The 21,035-nt window shown below is 34.4% G+C and overlaps 1 protein-coding gene across 2 annotated transcripts; it reads right to left on the bottom strand.

Annotated features, from left to right (window-relative positions):
• Positions 1-423: 423 nt before the first annotated feature.
• Tmep (Transmembrane endosomal protein) lies at positions 424-17,297 on the bottom strand. Of its 2 annotated transcripts, none has more exons than XM_019052302.2 (9): positions 16,968-17,297; positions 15,407-15,616; positions 14,218-14,383; positions 12,906-12,996; positions 12,091-12,258; positions 10,727-10,896; positions 9,223-9,464; positions 8,774-8,858; positions 424-1,380 (listed from the first exon to the last, which is right to left on the bottom strand). In XM_019052302.2, exons 2-9 carry the CDS (start codon positions 15,599-15,601, stop codon positions 1,223-1,225), a joined length of 1,275 nt encoding a protein of 424 aa, XP_018907847.2. In that variant the 5' UTR covers positions 15,602-15,616; positions 16,968-17,297; the 3' UTR covers positions 424-1,222. The 2 variants fall into 2 exon arrangements, with proteins under 2 accessions (XP_018907847.2, XP_018907848.2); XM_019052303.2 differs by lacking the exon at positions 424-1,380 and adding an exon at positions 3,698-6,661 and having other exon boundaries at positions 16,968-17,296.
• Positions 17,298-21,035: the final 3,738 nt, after the last annotated feature.

Genomic DNA, 21,035 nt, shown 5'->3' with positions numbered 1-21,035 from the left:
TTCAATGAACAAGTAATTTTCTTTTTGACTGAACATAACCAATTTTTTTTTTAAAAATGAAATTTCAATACTTTTGAATGGATTAGAATTAAGAAAAATGTCACATTTCTTCTTCAGGCCGCTTCTATTGTTGTCGAGTTTAGACTTTGTCCGGAGAGGTGGCTACTGCCACCCATGATGTTAAAATTAATATTTTTTTGCCCTTACGGTAAAATGCAACAAGAAGTTTGCACTGTGAATGAAGTCACAGGGTTTTCTAATTTGAATGCTAAATTATTCTATAACTTTGTCAGCAACACCTTCTTTCCTATGCTGAATTATGAACTTTATTTGATTACTTACTTGTTTAATATCATTTTGTGGGTGTGATGAATTGCCAACATATGCTAAAGGAAATTGGAAAAAAGAAGAAGATAAACACAATTTATTTAAAATAACATTTAATAATAGAGACGGAAGAAAACACTTCAAAGTGTAGATGAGTTCGCTTACTTCAAGCTTACATTTATAAATATGATTGGATCCTTGAATTTTCTGCTGTAGAATTTTAACAGCTTCGGCTCAATTCTAAGGTGCCATTCAATGGTAACATAAACCGTATTTACTATCTGACCTGCAAGAGTCCAAGTAGAATGTCTAGTGTTGCTCCAAAAATGCATCATTTCTACCATCAAATCACAGCAAGTCATTTCTGGTATTTTAATACATAATTGACCCAAGAGAAGAAATTAATTTTTAGCACAGATACTTACCTCTCTAAAGCCTGGATTAACAGTGATAGGAGTCGACTCCAATAATCAAATGTCATGCTCCTAAATTTTCAATGTATTAGATAAAAATTACTTATTAAAGATCAAAACAACAATCTTCAATGTAATTTTTCCATGTGTTACATTATCTAATTTATTAAGACGGAAAATTTATCATTCTCAGAGAAGAATCAGTGCCAGAAATTCAAATTTACCGCGCCATATTTGAACTGATATGGCAGGATTAATGCTTCCAAGAGAATGATGTGGTGAGCCTTTCAGCTTGTACAAAAGAGAGATGGCTAAAGATTGGGTAGTGGACATGAGCGAGTAAAGCCAGATTCCATCATGGTCACTTTACAAACAACAACCTGGCTCTTCAGAAGAGGGACAAAAGTGTAAGGAACTTAGGACATGAGATCATAATAACCTAGAACATAATTTGACGATTTTTTGCTCTGACTATGAAACGATTATTCATGTGACTCCTCGTCGGAACTCAAGAGCATTGTTTTTTCAGTGTAATTAGTGCTAATCGTCGAGACTTTCTGCCCAGCGTTTGCTGACTTTGACTTCGGTTTTTGTTCTTGTACATTTGTGTAGTCTCCGCCAGCTTCTGAACGGCCTTTACCTGTAAAAAATTAGCACCAAAACATGTTAAACACCTTCAATTTCATGCTCTCCACGACATAATAATGGCTGATGTTGCAGAATGCACATCCTAGATTGCGATGTTGTGAGTCTTTCCCATATTTTATTATTTTAAAAATGGTTTTGGACGGTTTTTGTTTAATTTCCTGTAAATCTTCTTCACTTATTCGGAAAATTCTAAGGATACATTTAGACCGGTTCACCTTTAGGAAAACAAAACATTATGAAAGATTTTAAAACGTTGCAATTGAGATAAGCATTTTCCGCATTTAGCCACATCCCAAATGCTTGATCAATAACTTTCATACACACGAATTAGAGGAGCGATAGGCTATTTCAGGAAAGTATTCTCTTTCGATGCATCCATCTCTACGCCAAATTAGTGCTCCATAGAAGGCCCCTTTTTTAAGCAGCATAAAGAGAATGGGTACGTATGTGAAATGAGCTCAATGGGCTGATAGCTAGTTGACATTCTTTGTTTTCCTGCTGGATAGAACAAGACTAGCAAAAAATGGAGTACAGTGATTGGTCAACTGTTTCAGTTATCTTCCTTTTTGTGCTTTTGGCATATGGAATCGACTACAATCTAAGGGCATCTCTTGAGTTACAAATAGTTTGCTGTTGATTCCACCCGAAGTAGGGACAATAAAAAGGACAACGGAAAGAGCCAACCAATCACAAAACTCCGTTTCACCATAGGTCTTGTCTTGTCCAATTAATAAACACAAGATTGCAACTATCACCTTGCTGATGAAATTTGAGTAGTTCGTTTCGAAAACTGCCCAACCCTATTACATTACAGTTCTTTCTTACATATTGTTTTTTTCATCAAAGGAAAACAACAGCATATTTCCAGTGGGCGGTTTTCTGAAGCTCTCCCTTAAGAAAAGAATATGAAAATATGGAGTGTTTTCATTGATCATATTAACTGATGTACGTCATATTTGAAATGTAAAAATAGAAAGTAAAACGACACAGTGGGGTTGGGCGGCTGTTTTTGAAGCAAGCCACTCATTTTCAAATGAGTCAACAAACACATCATTCCTCATACGAAACTGCTTTGAGTTCTTTTGCACATTAATAGGTAATGCGCTTATCGTGCATTTGATAGGGCATTTAAAAAAACTTGAGGGAATGTGAAGATTAATATGCATAAATGTGCATTTACAAATAAAATAAATTATTATTATTATTATTATTATTTTTGAGGAATTCTATCAGTTTGAAGGATGGATGAACCTAATTTCTCTCCACATTCATTTCCCTTGAAATGTATCTTTTAGTAAGCGTAAGACACACACACACCATGATAGATATTTTGTTACCAAAATTTCAGAAGGAACTCGAGAACTTTCGAAAATCAACTCACAATCAGAGATGAGAAATTGATAGTATCTTTATTCAGCAATTCAAATTTCTCGCTCGGTGATCAACATAGTTTATTTGTGTCAGATGACGTGTTAGTATGATTTTAGAGTGTTATTTAATTATTCTCTGGGAGGGTGATTTTTCCTTGTTAAATTTACACATACTGTATGTAACAAGGTGGAGAAATGGTGCTGGGTCCACACCATTTCGCGGGAAAATCAAAGCCAAGAAGTTCCAAAAATTATAATTAGAATCAAAAATGAATTTGTTTAAACTCTAATGAGTACCAGCACAAAACTGAGGGGAGGGGGGGGGGGGAGAGTGTTCAACTTAGGCAGTTTGCATTGGAATGTTAAGTCGAAGTCACGGCGAGAGATCTATACCAGTTTGGGTCCTTTGGGGCAGGTGCCTCGAATAATTGGGCAATTAAAATGTTAACTATAAACGCTATATTCTCGTACAAGTCTAAATTTTAGGAATTTCTTTGTATGTAAACAATCTTTTGGATGCAATTTTGATGAGGACTTGAGTTTCGTGATGCTATAATCCTGACTTTGCCTTGTGGTTCCTTCTCACTAGAGAATTGGTATTGTTTTAGATGAAACTTACATCTTTCCGCGGTTTGCTTGCTTTGAATGTTTTAAGTGGAAACTTTCGTAAGTTTTGTTAAACTATTTTTATTTTTGATAATGCACATGGACATTTTTTTGCAGATTTAAAAAAAATAGAGGTTAAAAAAAAGGGAGCAGATTAAAAATTATCAACCTTCTGAAATTAACACTGTGCATTTTTTATAGAGGTTCCGAACTTTCAGGATTTTATATTTCAAGGTTAGTCAGTTAATTGTAGCTTCTTATTCAAATGAGTGGCTGACAAAAAGGAGAATCAAACTTTAACAGCGGAGTCGAATAATTACTTAGAAAGGGAAATATAAAAAGTACAATTTAATAAAATAGATCAGGATGAAATACAAATGAAAATATAGACTAAAGTTTAAATTAAAATAATAATAAATACAACAATGGAAAAAAATATAGAAAAAAAATGCAAAATATGAGTTAAAACATAAACTTTCAAGAGCACAAATTCCTTTAAAGACGCAATAGAGCAGGAACAAACAATAGGGCAACTGTTGGATTGGAAAGTCAAATTTTTAAACCAATATTTTTTTAAACTGATAGAAAATTGAATATGATCACAGAAAAACAAAACAAAATTTAAAAAATGGAAAAAAGGGAGAGATGTCTTCAAAGGAATTTTGAAAAAAAAATTTAAGCTGAGATGTTAAGTTCTACAGTAAAATTTTCCTAACTTCCTAAATAAGGTGGAAAAAAAAAAAAAACAAACATTCTGAGAATGGAAAGTTAATACTTTAAACAACAGGGAATTTTATTCATTCAAACAGGGTAAGAAACTGAGAGGTGCAAGTAAATAAAAAAAAATCACTCTAACTATTCATACTGAATTCAAAACGATTATTTTAAATTTTTTAACCTAAACACTACGACTAAAGTTATGAATCGTGACTGAAGGTCACACAATAATAATCATCCCTACATTTTAATTACACCTACATTCCAGAAAAGGTTTGAAGGATTTAAATATGACAAAATTATGTGATGTAGCAGAGAGATTTTTCTTGCACTTTCATTTGTTTCATGCCGTTTGATGGGCTCAGAATAAACATGCAAAAATTAAGATGCCCATTTATAAAACTATATCTTAAGCACAACGCTGGTTAACACTAAAGTAAAAATACAGCCAAAAATGAGATGAAAGCTACTTCTTCCATTAAAAAAGTTTGTGAGTTTTTAATGTTAATACTGCGTGTTTAGAAATGAAACTAATGAGTGATTTTACACTCGCACAAAAAGGCTACAAGTTGCCATGGTGATTAGAGATTCTTTTTCTCTATCTTGAATCTAGGGTACCTTAGCATAGAATAAATAAAATACGTGAACAGAGGCGCAAGCTCCGTGAAAACCTATATCAACAGTTTTCTTCCTGGGTCGGTGTCTTTGTACTTCTTGAAGCCTGATTCAAGGTTACCCTACCACAAAAGAATTGGGAAAAAAACATTTGCAACTTTACATCACTTTTCCACTTTGATTGAAAGCCAATGTTAAAGAATTCTTCCAATATTCCCAAAAATTGAATCCGTACTCCAAAAACCACTCCATCAACAAACTGCAGATGTAAACATTACTTCCTAAAACAGTTTCACTTTGTTGACATGATGACTGGGGTTTGTGCTTCTGTCAATGGAGTCTACTTATTTTAGGACCTTCACAAAATTCGGAAAAGTCCCAGAAATGATAAGAGGGTAAAAAGCAACTTTTGTTCAACATCAACCAGTGACCTGAGTACAGAAATTGTAGAATCTGTTATGAAAAATCATAGCCTGTTGGAATTTTGTTTATCTGGATACGAAAAAGAGGGTAGCAGCTTATTAAAACTAGTCATGGGTTTAGATTTTACAAAACGTGCTCATTAATGGAAGAAATGGCTAATTTTCTTACACAGGACAATCAATATTATCATTTCAGATGTAAAAAAGGAAGAAAAAGTTGGGTAGCATCGTACAAATTTTTAGACTTTGACTTAACACGCTCATTTCGGTTCAAAAAACAATTTTGAATTTTTATCCTTCGGCTCAGAAACTGAGGAAAAGGTGGGTGAAATGTAGGACTGTAGTAATGATAGAAGAAGAAGAGCAAAAACACGCAAAAAAAAAAAAAAAGTTTCATACATGAATTTTTAACTTGCAGGAAAAACGAATAATTGTGACTTGACAAAAAATGTCAACAACACTACAGATTTTTTGATTTGTACATTTGAAAATTTACTTCGCACCTTTGGTAATAATTACAGATTTGTATAACAGATTAAAATAATGCAACACTGATAGTAACTTGGGACGGAATATTTTAACAAAGACACTAGAAAGGCAGCATGCTTCATAGAGGGCAGTTTATTAAGCATGAGAAAAAAAAAAAAAAAATTCGTAAAATGCATGCGAAACAAAACTGATAGGACCACCACGCACAACATGGCTCTTTTCTTTCCAGGGATGAGGAGAAAAGAAAAAGATTGCTCTTTCTTAAAAAAGGGAGATGCAGGAGCTCCTATGCTTTATGCTGATTTGCAGCGCACATTGGCTTCACAACTTCCTGTATTTAAGAATAGCTTCTGAAAATGCTTCCCCCTGTCCCTGGTTTTTCACAAAAAATTAAATCACTTAAATTAAATCAAAACAAGTAAATTTCGATGATTCACAGAATTTGTTGGACTTCTTTAGCGACAGAAAAAAAGTTTTTTTTCCATCAGGCTCGATAGATATTCTGGAGTTTAACTCATGTTTGTTGCGTAAAAGGAATATGCCATAAATGATGTCATTTAACATTAGTTAATTTCTTATTTTTTGTCTCTCTAGCGAGTATTGTGGTTTTGTCATTAGAAGAAAAGGGAGGAAATTCTTGTTGGGAATGAATCCGTGAGAATATAACCCAAAAATATTTTTGTTTAGCAAACCCTTCAATGATTGTTAATGAGTTTCATTCAAACAAGAATATTACTAATTTGCTATCATAAACCTACTGTCTTAAAATACTCTCACTATTACTATTTACATTTAAGTACCAATGAATTTGACAATGGATTTCATCCAAAGAGAGGGAATAATTCATTCAACTAAGAAAAGTTCCCTTTCCAACTCGAGAGCATTGTGTTGTGATTCTTAACCTTAAGCTAAGTGATGAGTACCTACCCTGACCAAGGAATCACAATTATTAGTTGAGATATCAGAGTATAAAATCAACTTATTAAGCATTACAATCGATGAAAAATGGCTTTCAGAAATTACAGTTTTTCGTACGGCTGGGCAGAGTTCACATCTGCAAAGAAAAATTCAAATGAGAAAATAAACAACAAAAACGGAGACAAAATAATAAAAATTCATGCAAAATTAAAATCATTCCAAAAAACCAAAGGGCTAAATGTAAGTGTTGCGTTAAAGCCAAGTAATAAAATTGGCGACGAAAGAAGAAAAAAAAATTGAATCTAATCAATGTCTTTAAAAAATGTGATAATAAAACAGCTTCCCCGCATACAAATGCAGGAGATAGATTGTGTAATAAAATTATGAGTAACAACTAGGTAATCATTTTGATGGAAACCAACATCAGAAAAACTTAAACACGTCAAAATATTTTTAAGTGGTAACCACTTTGGGGCTAGACTTTAAAGGCAATTTTTGGTTACCTACAACAACAATGCAATTCGATTTTCCGGAATTGCAGCTATGAGCTAAAAATTTGTAATAGTTACTCAAATCCATCCTGTTGAAGCTTTTTTGACGATTTTCAAAACTTTTCGAAAGCTGCTGAATTTAAAGTGAGTTTCCTTGACGTACTACGGCCATGATAAAATTTTATTACAGTGTTGAGTAAGAGTTCAATTTAGGTATTAATTTTCTTGAGAGTTTTAATGAAATCCGGATTCAGTCAAATACTGACTTTGGCTTCAATGTTTGATGCAGGAGAAAAGACAACCTGAAGACTTTCCGTAAGAAGCTACAGCACCTTAATTTCCGACTACTTTATTTGATCAACGATGAACATCCCTTAAAACTAGGACTAAGCGGTGTTAACAAGAAACATACTATCAAGACCAATTTACACAAGTCAGTCATTGCACATCTTTTTAAAATCTACTTCCCTGTCCGACCAAAACTCGGTCGCACTCAATGCTACGCCACATTGGCTGCTCCCATAAGAAATACATTGCATGCACTCAATACTTCGTCACTGCGCAGTAGAGTTCCAAAACCCGTCCTCAGGAATGACTGACCTCTGTAGTTTGGTCTTGCATTTATTGAGTGTGTTGTTTAAGGGAATGCTGTTACAAAAGATTTAAGTATTTTCTAAATTGAAACAAAACTTGATTCAGTTTTTAACTTGAAAAGCCGGGTTAGTAACCAAGTTCGAAGTTAATGATATGAAAGAGATCAAAAAGAGAGAACCCAACCATGATTTTGAAAAGTTGAAAGAAGAGAAAAGAAAAACATGCATAGATATAACAGTTTATAGACATACATTACGCATCTGCTTAGATACATAGAAAAGGTTATGCAAATGACGGTTGCACAGTTAAAATTTGTACATATATTTGAGGAGACTTTTAAACTGTTTTGTATGAGCTGCTTTCCCTTATTTTATGAGACTAAATCTTGAAATTAACTAAGCTCCTAAATATTTCCATAAGATTAAGAATGCCTTGTTTGTCCCCTCGTGTTTAATCCTTAATATTCCAGCCTGAGTTGCGTTTTGTTCTCATACAATACGAGAGGTTGAGCGACTTGTTTAACATCAAACGTGAGAATAAGTAAAATCAAGAATGATTATAGAATCTTGTCTTTGTAGACATGGAAAGAAGTTGTCTTCAAGTCCCATGTAATTCTCATTTTTGGAAAAACCAAAGTTTCTATATACTATAATTTTGAACACACAATTATTTGATACTATTTAATTTTGATAGACACAAATGGAAAGGGGAGATTATTAGCAACCCTTTAGAATTTTGTATCAAACTTTTCAAGTACATGATACCAAATAAGGGAAAAATGCTTCAAAAGTCAAGGGAGGTTAGATGAGAGTTATGTTAATAGCAAATAATAGCAAAGAATAAATCGCAGGATAAAGTAAAACACCGTCTCTACATTCAAATAAATGAGATACCGAAGAGAGAAATGGACCGAGTTTCTACCCTACTTAAAAGGATTAAATTCTAGAGTAAAGTAAAATAAAATAAAACTTTGCACTGCTGTCAAAAGCTCAACTGAGAATGCTTCAACACTGACTAAATCAGTCCTATTCATGCACTTTTACTCCCATTCCTTGTTTTCATGCTTTTGAGCTCTGGTGAAGTTTCATGCAGTTTGAGTTGTTTGGACGTCATGCTCTTGCGGAATACAGGATGCATCTTGCTTATTGCTCAGGGCAAGTTACCTGAGCTGTACTGCGTGTATTGCTGATACTGCGGGTGGAAATTGTGGATAGCGTCAGTCATGATATCCTTTGGATTCATTGTTTCCTGGAAATAAAGAATTGCTCGTTAGTCTAACAGTCTCAATTTTCGAGTATATTCCTCAATTTCTTACCCAAGCTAAGAAGTGTTTTATACCTTATCAATATAGAAGAATATTTAGGGTCATGTTCATAGTCATTCTTTAAATTTTAAGGCTTTCTTAAGCCATGAGAATTGCACTGAGAATCAAACGAGTTGTACAAAATGCCGTTGTCAGTGCCAAGTGTTCATGAAACACTCTTCCAAGCAGTGGCAATTAGAAAGTACGGCATTGTCCAGAAAATGGTGTCATATTAGATTTTTTAAAACATGAAGGCGGCGGGGGGGGGGGGGGGGGGCTTCGAGGACTCAAAGAAAAAATTATCCATACCTTCAAGCTACTTGAGATGCTCTGCATAGTGACACTGCGCCCCGAAGCATCCGAAATACACCCGGCCTCATAAACGTGATGCGGGAATGCAGCTCGAAGTGCAAGTGATGCAAAGAGCATTTCAATACAGATAAGGAAATTTTGGTAGCCAGCTGACACTGTACCAGCGCTTGTGGGTTGACCGTATTCATCCACTAACGGCTCTATCACTTTTGCTTTTTCTAGCACAGCAAGCAAAACACCTGTAACCAATCATTATCACAATAGATTTAATAATACATTTCACTAAAGGACCACCTTAAAATCAATATGTTTAAAGAATCAAGTACAGTTAAAAAGATACTGAATAATAATCTGCAGCAGATGGTATTTTTTATGTGGAGAAAAAAAAAGGAAAAAAGTAAAATCAAATCAAATTTTTCCACAGTTTAAATGATTTTCTTTTACCCTGTCGCCTTTCATTGTAACACAACTTGCAGCTTTCAACAGTGAGTTAGCATACTTGGCGTCTACGCAAAATAAATTTACCTGCCTTTCAAATGCGATGGAAGATCAGCTGTCTTCAGTTTAGCATTGAAAGTAAACGGCAAGAATCAAGATGGCAGATCTTTGGCGCCCTCTGAGAGTGCATAAAATTATTCGGCATAGACTTCAGCTGCATGTGTGACTGATGTGTTGGTTATATTATTAGCTTGTATTACAAGCTTCAGCATTGATTCACTCTTTTTCATTTCTTAAAAGGTGGAAGAGTACATCAAGGAGAATATTTAACTCTCGATCTTTCATTAAATGAAGCCATATCTGTAAAAACAGAGGATATCGAACCTCCACCATTTTTAGGGATAACGCCTTAGAATTGCCTAGGAATCCGCTAACCTTCATGAGTGTTGATATTAAATTTCAGACTTCTGGCATAATTTTTCATTAAGATGTGAATAAAAAAGCGTGTTGTATCTAAAAACAGCAGTTGTCAAAATTCGTTGAAATAATAAATATTTAGCTAAATAATTCGCTAAAACCTATTAATCTCCTTTCGGATTGCGTATATGAGCACATCACAATAATAAGTTAAAGTTTTTTTTAAAAAATCATTGAAAAACTCAACAGTAATCACAATTTGATAAATATCAATCACTCTACTTCTCTTACATTAGCTAGGTGGTTCATTTTAGGCCTAATAAAGAGTACTTTGTGGAAACAGCGGATGAGGTTTTTTTTTAAAATCACTGAATTTCGTTGAAATTTGCTTAAAATTTGAATTTCTGGAGCTCATTTTTTAAAAATGATTCGTTCTGTAATGAATTCTTTGGCCAAATCGTATTTGCTGCATGGACATTGAAAGGCACAGCTTTGAAAACTTTAAAGGTGATTTTCTCAAAACTTGAAAACACAACATCCACTGTTTCTACATTTAAGGCTTCAAATGTGCAGATCCTTAGGAAAATTCTAGTGGTAAACAAACTCGTCGAATTGGTTTTAAAGATTTTATTCAATGATTTCTCACCTTGCCAAAATGATAGGAAAATGACGCTCTTGATTGTGCAGAACTTGATAACAGGTTCAAAAGGAACGAGGAGATCACGGGTGGCAAAGTAGAACAAGAACAAGCCATAGAGAGCAAGAGAAATTGAAATATTGTAAATGATTGTAACGTACAAATAGCCACCATCCAAACTGTAACAATAGAGAGCCATATTAATGTTAGTATTAAACACAGTAAAAAGCAGCGCAATGGGTCTGCTGTACACAAGAGATACAGTCAAATAAATGCGCGCTAAGTGGGTAAAACCACACGAAAATCACTTTGGGCATGTTCAAAGAGTCTGAAATCCATTCCTTGGCTCGCAATCTGCATAGTATTTAACACGCTTTTTCAAGTTTCCCGCGTCTACAGGCAGTTTTTTTCAGTTACTGCCGACCAGGTTTGCAAAGGCTGAGGAGTAAGAAAAATTAACCTGAGTAAACAAAAGATTTAACTAACTTTATCTATTGTATGATCCCAATCGTTCACAATAACAGAAAACAAAATAGAGTCCGTTTCAGATAACTTGTCCTATTTTGCTGTGTGCACCAAATTGGAAATTTCCTATTCTATGAATGTAGCAAAACAGGAATAGTTGTCTGAGACAGGTTCTAATACCACACAACATTTAGAGAAACTATATTTCGCTCAGAAAAAATGTAAGGGGGATGTTGTAAAAAGACATTTTGATTCGCCAACTTCAAGCAGAGGCCATCATTGGATTTATTAAACAAGTGTCCTTTTTAGTTAGCAACATGTCATGGTTACCTGGTATCCTTTTGCATTTTTTGATTACTTTACAAATATGATTTGATACGTGACTTATTTACAGTTTTAACCCATTGACTTAAAATGACGGCTCCCAGCCGTCATTGCAGCGCTGGGCCAGCTCTGAAATGACGGCTCAGAGCCGTCCGCTGATTGTTTGCGTTATTTCGGCAATTCTCCGGTAGATTGCGTTCTCATCAATGTTTATATGAGTAGTGTGGCCACCCTATGACTTATAGTGTACGGTAATTTCTTGTTTTGTTACGGTATTTTCATATTACTGTGCGTTTGCACATGAAATAACCTCAAAATTTTCTGATTTTCGCTGATTTTGCGATTTTGACAGCTATAAAACACATAAAAAAATCATTGTGTTCAAAGTTTTCACCATTTTTCTCAAACGTTGTATTGTGAATGCTTATTTTGTCAATTTTCACCCTTTGAGAAATAATTTCTGGATTATTTTGAAGTGTTCAAAGTTGCTGATTTTCGGCAAATTAAATCGTAATTCCTGGCCCGGCAGGGTCAAATTAAATCATAAGTCAATGGGTTAAGCTGAATTTATTAAATTGACTTACCTCCAATCACCATCATGGTAGTGTCCAAATGACTGCAGAATAATGATAACAAATGCCATAACTGGTTTGACCAGGCAGAATTGGAGAGTTGCCTGCTTGCAAAATCTCAGAAAACTGATTGTGTATGTTTTCCCAACCAAGCAACAAGTCCCATACAAGCAGCTTGATCTGAAAATTCATCATCGTTCAAAGTTATAAAAAGAATAATATTACTACTTTCACTTCATTTCAATGATTGGAAGACAGAAGAGACTTTATTATTAGGAAAGTTTTAGAAACTAAAATTACAGTTGAATGATATGATTGAGACTGTTCGCAGAAAAAATGACCTTAATTAACTAGGCCAAAAAATAGAGCAAGGATTAAGGAATCTTTGGGTTTTCTATTGAAAATACCATCTGATGGCTCAAATAATAAATGTGAGCGACTTAATTTGTTTATGCACTAATACAGGCCATATAGTTGAAATTTAATCCAGCAATTTTGAACTCTGGACATGATTAATTAAAATCTAATACCGCGGTTTTTCAAGACTAATTTTTTTAAAATGCAACGCGGTTTCTCTCTCGACTAATTATTTCAAAATGCAAAATTCAATCATTAGAACCCAATTTACTTTAAAATCTGTTTGTGTTTTTTGCGCCAAAATTTCCGTAAATTAAAAATCCTGAAAAAGCCTACATTGCACAGGTTTCATGTCTTCCTTTCATGAGGGAAGTCCTCATGAGGAAAAACTCAAAAAATCTAGAGAGAAATGCTTAATTTCTTGCTTAGCGAGGCAGTATGGTGGAGTAATGAAATTCCGTAAAACTTACTTTATTGGTTTGCCACGAATCTCACTCATGATATTCCCTTCACCACCCAAATATTCGTAACATAAACTCATGAAATTGTAAATAACAAATGCTGAAACAAGCAGAAAACATGTATTATAATTCTATTTGCAAATCGAATTAAGAAAAAATGATTAATCTATTCTAAGTTTTATGATGGCTCTTCAGCTCTTTAGAGAGGGATTCAATAGTCCATCAATCAATTGATAATTTCTGGATTTTAGAACAGTTCTTATGAATTTCCAACATCACGCCATGCTTCTGTGAGCCTTTTATTGGCATGCAAAAGATCAAGAAACACGCGGGCAGTACTTTCGGTGTCATTTCAACATGTTTCTTAATCAAAATGTGCGCAAAAATGGCTGGAGTGCTCTAGGATGATAAGATGCTAGGAAACTCTGACAGAATGTCCAAAAATCCAGAAATGATCAATTGACTGGCAAATTGCTCTCCAAAAAGCTGGCTGCTCTTGTGGCTGAGGAACCACTTTATTAAAGCGATTGTCAAAATGAGAATAGAGAGATTTCACACATTTTATAACCTTAGGGCATGACGAGGTATAAAGAAAAAACTAAAAGCATAAAATAGACTTGACTGAAACTGGAAAAAAGTAAAAAAATGAAGTACTTGTTGAACTACTGCAGGGTCATCATTAGCTTTAAAATTAAATAAAATGTTAAAAAAAGTAATTTTCCATTACTTTTTAATTCCATTATTTACTTTAAATCCACTCAGCTTTAAGTATATATAATGGGTAGATACATATCAGAGTACGTGATTTGTACAAATTTTAGCTCAAATAATATTTTGGTTTCTTTCATCCTGCGTTGATAGAATTTTCTGTACTCAGTAATTGAATGCCTTGAAATGATTTTTCAATGCTATTTACTTGGTGATCGGTAGCTTTTAGTTTACAAATAAATTGAGGCATTTTTTATTCCTGCATTTGTGTTTTTTTTCTATTTTAAGAAAATAAGCTCTTGGCTCAGATGTTGTCTGAATTTTGCCAATGATATCTTGAAGGTTCGAATAAAGAGCATAAATTTAAATCACATTGTATTTCAATAGACAACTACAGCTCAAAAATAAAAATGAATAAATAAATTAAAAAAAATATTTCTACCTAGCATTTCATGGAGCAGTTTAAGTGAAAGAAGTGCTTTGATCTTTTGAAGATGAGTTTTAGCAGTATGAGCGGTCTCTATAAAACAAATTATTTTTGTAAAATCTGGAATAAATGAATGTAAAGCATGCAATTATCAGAAGACTTGAGTAGATGTTACCACAAACTTACCTTCATAGCAATCTCTTACAGTAAAAAAGTAAACATAATAGTTCTCATTATTGAAGAAAAGCAGACTCAACCATGAATGGAGTCCATAAATGGGGATAATAAAAAGGATTCGGATGATCCACCTTTGCTCTGCTGGATTTGTGTACCACTGAAGGTGTCTATAAATCTGTAAATAGGAAAAATCATGGAGTTAAATATTTGCTCCTTGGGAACAAGAGTACAATCAATTTGCCTGACAAGCTCGCATTGAATTTATACATGGACCTCTAGCACGTTTGGCAAATTTACAGATTTCTGAGAAGAAGAGGGGTGATTACTTGCAGAAAGAGTAATAATACATCTGAACGCAAGACTAAGGCTCTGTTAGTCATCTCTCTCCTTTCTCTCTCTCTCTCTTTTTATTTCCATTTATTTATTTGTGATTGAGGTATACTTGTGCTACATCATATTTTCAGACCTTACAGGTCTGTAAACTTTTTTACCTACTTATTTATCCTGTAACAGACAATATTACAATAACGAACCATTTCAATCAGATAAAAAAAGTATACAGAAATTGGTGAACAAAACAAAAACGAAACAAAACAAGACCAAAAGAAGAGACAGGAAAAAGAGTGGAAAAGTGGCAAAAGCTAACTATTAATGACGATGCAAGACTCCTACTGCTAATAGGAACTTTGATTTTAAGAAGCAGGCCAATATTTCTTGAAATTTGTTTTTATATTTCTTGTAGTTTAGAGGAAATCTGTAGAAAGTTTTAATGTGTTATGTTGCTAAATTTTCTCAAGGAAAAATATGAAAAATAATTGTGGTTAGGCTGTTTCTGGTTGAATTAGGTAATGCATTTGATCACCACTCTAAAATTTTAAGAAAATATAAGTCGATACACTCACAAAAACATAATTCCGAAAATATAATTACAAAGAGAGAGAGAGAGAGAGAAAGAGGTGTCTGTGTTTTCAACTCATCTCAAGATTGAATGGATCTACTACAAACTCTAAAGAGAGTGAAAATAAAAGTTATTTATTACAAAAACTGAGTCATTGTTTGTCCTAAGATATTACATTAAAATAAAAAAAATTGAAGGCCAACCTCTTCATGGCAGTTTTTAAAAATCAATATGATTGGATCTCAAACTACTCCGTCATTAGCAAACTTTTTGACATTAAGATAATGAATAAGTATTTACCTGCTGACATGTTAGAAACAAAGCAGTCCAGACGCAAACTCCTGCTATTGCTTGACAAAATTTTGTTTGAAGGAATATTGACTTGAGAGCCGGTTGCATCAAAGGAGTTTGTGAAGTGACAGCAGTCGCCACAGAGGAAGCAACTTCACTTGTCATACTGGAGGCGCTCTTTGGAGATTGCGCCAAAAATGACATTCCTTCTATCAGTTCCTGAAAATTTCCAATTGATGTCACTAAACTGATATGCATGATAGGGTTGTCTAATTTCAATTCTCTGATCACAGGATGGTAAAACAGCAAGGAGATGTTTGGCCATTATCAATTTTTCAAAGGAACTACCTTGCTTTTCCTTGTGTATGAAATAATATGCTTTTTGAGATCTTCCATGAGGAATCCAAGAATATTTCCATAAAGTCAATGATCTCATGAGAAACCAAAAAAAAACTTCTTGTCTCCTTGCACTTTCTAACAGATTTCCGGCATAACGCTTCAAAGATACAATCGTTCTGGTTTCAAGGAAGTTTCTTGATTAAAAATCCACTCCTAGACCATGGTTTTCCAAGAACCTTATTAGATACAACAAATATTGATGAAAAAGTAAAACTGATTCAGACCAACGATATTAACTTATTCAACTGATATTGATTTATTTATTTGTATTTATAGCACAGAATGCAAGTTTTTAAATCCAATGTGTCATAATCACTAACTAAGCTATTGATGATATCCATTTCAGTAAAAATAAAATGACACCTTTCACTCTTGTCAATGAACCAGTAGGTACCTCTCAAGTTGCAGATTCCTTCTCAGGACTATGGTGACCGTAGTGTAATTTCCTTTTGCGGAATCATTACACTTCCATATCGACGGTGAAACTACCAAACCACGTATCTCGTTTGCGGTGTTTAAAAATCTACGCTCGCATTTTATTTTTTTGAAGTCGACCAAATCAATATCATTCTTTGAAATTTTCACAGAATTTTCTCCGCACAAAGAGGAAAAATCACAGAAATTTTCAAGACTAGACGTTAAGTAGTTTTTCATTTAAAAAATAAAGTATGACAGGAAGTCTGCGACGTCGCAAACCGAGATACGTGGTTTGGTAGTTTCACCGTCGATATGTTTGAGAATAATCGAGATGACTTTGAAGGAGAATGGTATGAAACTATAAAGATATTTGGCGCCCTATGAATTCCGTGTCAAGCTTTGAGATAATAGCGGCTTAAGCCCACTTATTCTAGGGTTTTGCCGCACAAAGGAATAAGATACAATCAAGGCTGCTTGCTGAACTTTACGTAAGTACAGAGCTTTGAAAGAGAGAAGATGTTAGGCGAATCAAAAAATTCCACTCTACACAACAATTCCAATCTGCAAGGTGGCCAGGAACTCTAAGATTGCAAAAGGAAGAGAGTTGAAAACTAAAAAGTTGACAATATGTTAGGTTTCAGCTCAAGAGCCAAGTCCAAAGCTCAGGTGGCTTGTCAGGGCCAAAATGAGGGCACTCGGAAATGTCACTTTCCCGAAAATGATGGCTGAGGAAACTTTCGGAGAAAATACTTGCCTGGAAAAGTGATTTACATTCATTTCGCAGCTCTCATTGTGAGGAAATTTCGATAGCTGAGCATGGCGGAGATTCGGAATCCTCGTTCTATCAAAAGCTGTTCATCATCAGCTCACGTTCGGGGACAAGATGACACACTGTTCTAATCATCACAATTACTACACATAAGACACAATACTGACATCTAAACACAAAAACGGTGATATTTTGAAAGAATATAAACTGTAAGTACTTGGAATCGTTAGTGGGTCATTAGTCTAAACTCTGAAAAGACATCGCGAACGCGAATCGTCAGATCGTCTTCACGAACGCAAACGCGAAACGAACAAAAAACAACAAAAAAAAAGTGGAGAGTCATTCGATATGATACTATCGTGATGGTCGTCATCGAGATTCGAGCCTTTTGACGCTTTGTCCGTGTTAGAAGAGGCTATCGTTGATAGAAGACGATACCTCGAATTGAACTTTGATGATATCCCATCCCACTGTGGGAGGAGAGGGGGTGAACTGAAAAATAAGCATTCAAGCTCCTAACCTCTCAAAGGCTAACTTCAATCCATAGTGTTATCGTTATCATCAAATTAAATAATTTCTTATGAGAGAAGCAAAGCAATATCTCATGAGCTGCCTCATCCTTTCTCAATAAGGAAAGTGTAGTGTACATTTCCTGTGTAAATTTCGGTGTAATTTAGTTTTCATTTAGTTATCACTAGTCTCTCAACAAATCTTCAAAATGCCTTTCCCCTACATAAGGGCTTATCGTATTCCCAAAGAGCTAAGGAATCATCGTAAGTTCTTTTACTGTCTTTAGAATTTTAGCCAACTTTATGACCTGATAAATTCGCCACTCCATGCTTTGATGTCTGCTACTCTTGGCACAAGCAGTCTGCAAAGTACGAGTAACACGCGTAAGGTCAAATCAAGCACCTAGGTTTGCCTAGTTGCTTGTTGAGTAAGGTTCTCTGAGAGCATGGCACTGATAATTTTTTATTCTTCTAAAATAAGAAACTGGGAAGCAACATTTTTACAAGTATTTCAACTTAAATCTCTTGATTAGCATTCTATGTTACCGATTGAGCTCACACAAATAATTATGAGCTTTTGATTCACATCTGTCAAGGTGGATTTTCGGCATAGAGAAAAAAAGGAGGTGTTTGCATTTCGGACAACTTGGAATTTTTTTGATAACGTAGGTCGGCTCAGCGACTTTTATCATTGATTTTCTTTGAAATGGTGTAATTGATGGAAAAAAGTCATTCTAAGTTTATAAAGTGCTTGAAATTATATCTTGAGTTGATTCAAGCCAAAAAATGGGACAACACAGTCTGTTTTTTTTACTTCGAATTCCGGATTTCGCTTGCCAGGTTGCACGGACCTATGTTACAGGGCAAACAAACCTCAAGATGCAAACACCTCCTTTTTTTTCTCCATGGATTTTTGGTAAACAAACAATAAGTAAAACTAGTGTTTATTTCCTTTAGAAGAATAAGTACTTGAGAAAACTGATGGTGAGTTTTTTGTTTAAACTTCAAAACTAGAAGAGATTTGCAATGTTGTAAGTAGAGATAAGTGTGCTTTGACTATAGCCATCAGCATACTTTATCCACAGCTCTTTTTACTATAATTTAGGCAATCGAACTTCTATCGGCGACTTACTTTTCCAGTCGCAATGGAGTTAGTAAAGAGTATTTGTAATACTTCTCTTCAATTTTAGAGGGAACTTGGCCAAAAAGCCATTATTATTGCTAGAATAATGTTTTAGAATGCAACCTCTCAATTAACAAGTCAAATATTAAGCAGAAGTAAGAGTACCGTGTATGAGAACTTGCTTCTAATTTCTGAAAGATATTTTAAAAATTAAATGTAATGTCTCTGCAAGTGCCAAAATGACATTGACCTTACAAGTCACAAATTTTCTGTAACGCAATTCTGGACATATGAAATGATCTATTTTATATTTTGAGAATCTTTTCCCTTCACATTTCTCTTCGCTCAATCAATACTATCATTCCAGGTGACTTGTAGGAAAGATTTTTTACTTGTTTCCTTGACAATAATAAAAGGTGCAGAAACTTTGAAGCATGATAACTGATAAAAATTTGTTCATGGTATTGCCACTGTTTCTATCTATATAGACGAATAACAAAATAATTCATTGTTATGTTCATTTTTATTTCATAGCTCTTAAATTGGCCAGATATGCCTTCAAGGAACAAACTATGCTTGTGCTTTCATTGGGAGTGTTTGTGGTGACCTCTACCTGGTTTGGCTATAGAGCGTATCAGTTAACTGCTATGGGAGCAGACACAAAAAGATATAAATTTGCATACACAGGTTAGACAGTCCATTCATATTTTAAGTATATATGTAAAAATTGAAACTTTAAATTTTCAGGATTTTTTTGTTGCCAGATAAAAGAAACTGCAATTTCTCAGTATCATTGCAATGATAGTAGTTCCAATACAGAGCTTCTATCGGTTTAAACAACATGGAAAGTCAGGGAATTTTGCGAGAAGTGCTTGGCTTCTATCCACTGTCAGTCTCAAAGTTCCTTTATTCCTAATGGGCCACTAGACAAAGTTTGAAGTAGAAGAAAACCCACTTGTTTTACCTTCAAAATCCTATACAGAAAACAGTCCACACAACAGGAAGTTTTGAAATCAACCTTAGAACGAGATATTAACAAGTCTTTTAAACACAAATCAAATGAAAATTTGATTATACAAGTGGTGTCATTTGTATTTTTGCCATTTAACCAGTGTGAATAAAAAAACACTTACCTATATCTTGTTCAGGAGTTGATTTTCAGACTTCCCGTTGTGGTATTTTGAGAAGAAAACATGCAGCATTGTACTTTAATGCATACCTTGTCTAGAGGTCTGTTTGAATCTCTAGGAGTGAAAATTTTGTTCAAAGTTGAACAAATTAGTGTGGGTATTAAAAAAAAAAAAAAAAAAAAAATCTAGAACTTACCTATGAAAAACTTGCATTGAAACGTATTATAGGTATGTGACAGATACAAGATGTATTTATTTTTTTGGGTTGTCAATGTATGTTCGTGGTGAGCACTCATGTTACAGAATACAGCAGTAAGTCCAGCAGTAAGTCCATTTTAGCCTCAACAGCGGATCAGTGCTTAGAATTTCAATGGTCAAACTCCAAAGTGTCAATCTTGACAAGCACAATTTTTCAGGAGAGCAAAAAAATCTGTCCATCCGCATACCTCAATATTTTCAGTAAATGGGGAATAACACTCGAGGATTGATACAATGCTCCATCAGATTTCATCACCGTTTTGAACAACTTTTGAGCTGTCAGGAAATCTGGCAGAAATACTGAGATTCTCGTTTCTTAATTCAAGAACTGACACGGTTTCCTAAGATACAAAAATTTAACATTGAGGCTTTGAGTCGATTGTTTGCCCAAGTTATCAAATCAAGGCCGAACAGAAAGATGCGAAGAAAATAGTGCTTAAATTTTCTCAGCAGAAGCATCTATTAGTCCCAAAAACTTGTTAATTGCAATGTTGGACTGTGTTTCTGATGAATAAATCAAGGAGCATTCACACAGCGCTTGTAGAGCAACGGCAGCGGTAGAGGTAACTACAGATGAGTCGGCCTTGTATTTGATCACTCCATGAACATTGATTTTCTATGCAGTTAATAGAATCACACAGAGGCCTGCACGAGCACGAGGTATGCATTTTGAGATTTAGCACCAAGAAACGAAGTAATTGAATTACCATCTGGGTAACTTCCCGATTTTTTTAATAAAATATTTTGATGGAAGACAAAAGACATCTCCCATAGCTCAGTTATGCAGGTAACTCAGAACCATCAAAAATCGAGTCATTTTTTGGTTTTACCATCAATATATGATCATATGCGCTTCAAGGCTCTGAGCGTACTTTTGGCTCTCCTATGCAACACAGCAGAATAACAGAGATGTAATAACTGAAATTGATCCTCTCAAGCACTCAAGTGTCTGTGTAGTTTTTTTCTTTTGTGAAGTTGATACCTAAGTAACAGTTTTATTACGTATCACACAAACTTAGTTGAATGGGGCTGG

Source organism: Bemisia tabaci, chromosome 4 (assembly GCF_918797505.1).
Source record: "Bemisia tabaci chromosome 4, PGI_BMITA_v3".
NCBI classification, from domain to species: Eukaryota; Metazoa; Arthropoda; class Insecta; order Hemiptera; family Aleyrodidae; genus Bemisia; species Bemisia tabaci.
This window is presented reverse-complemented; position numbering and strand designations above follow the sequence as displayed.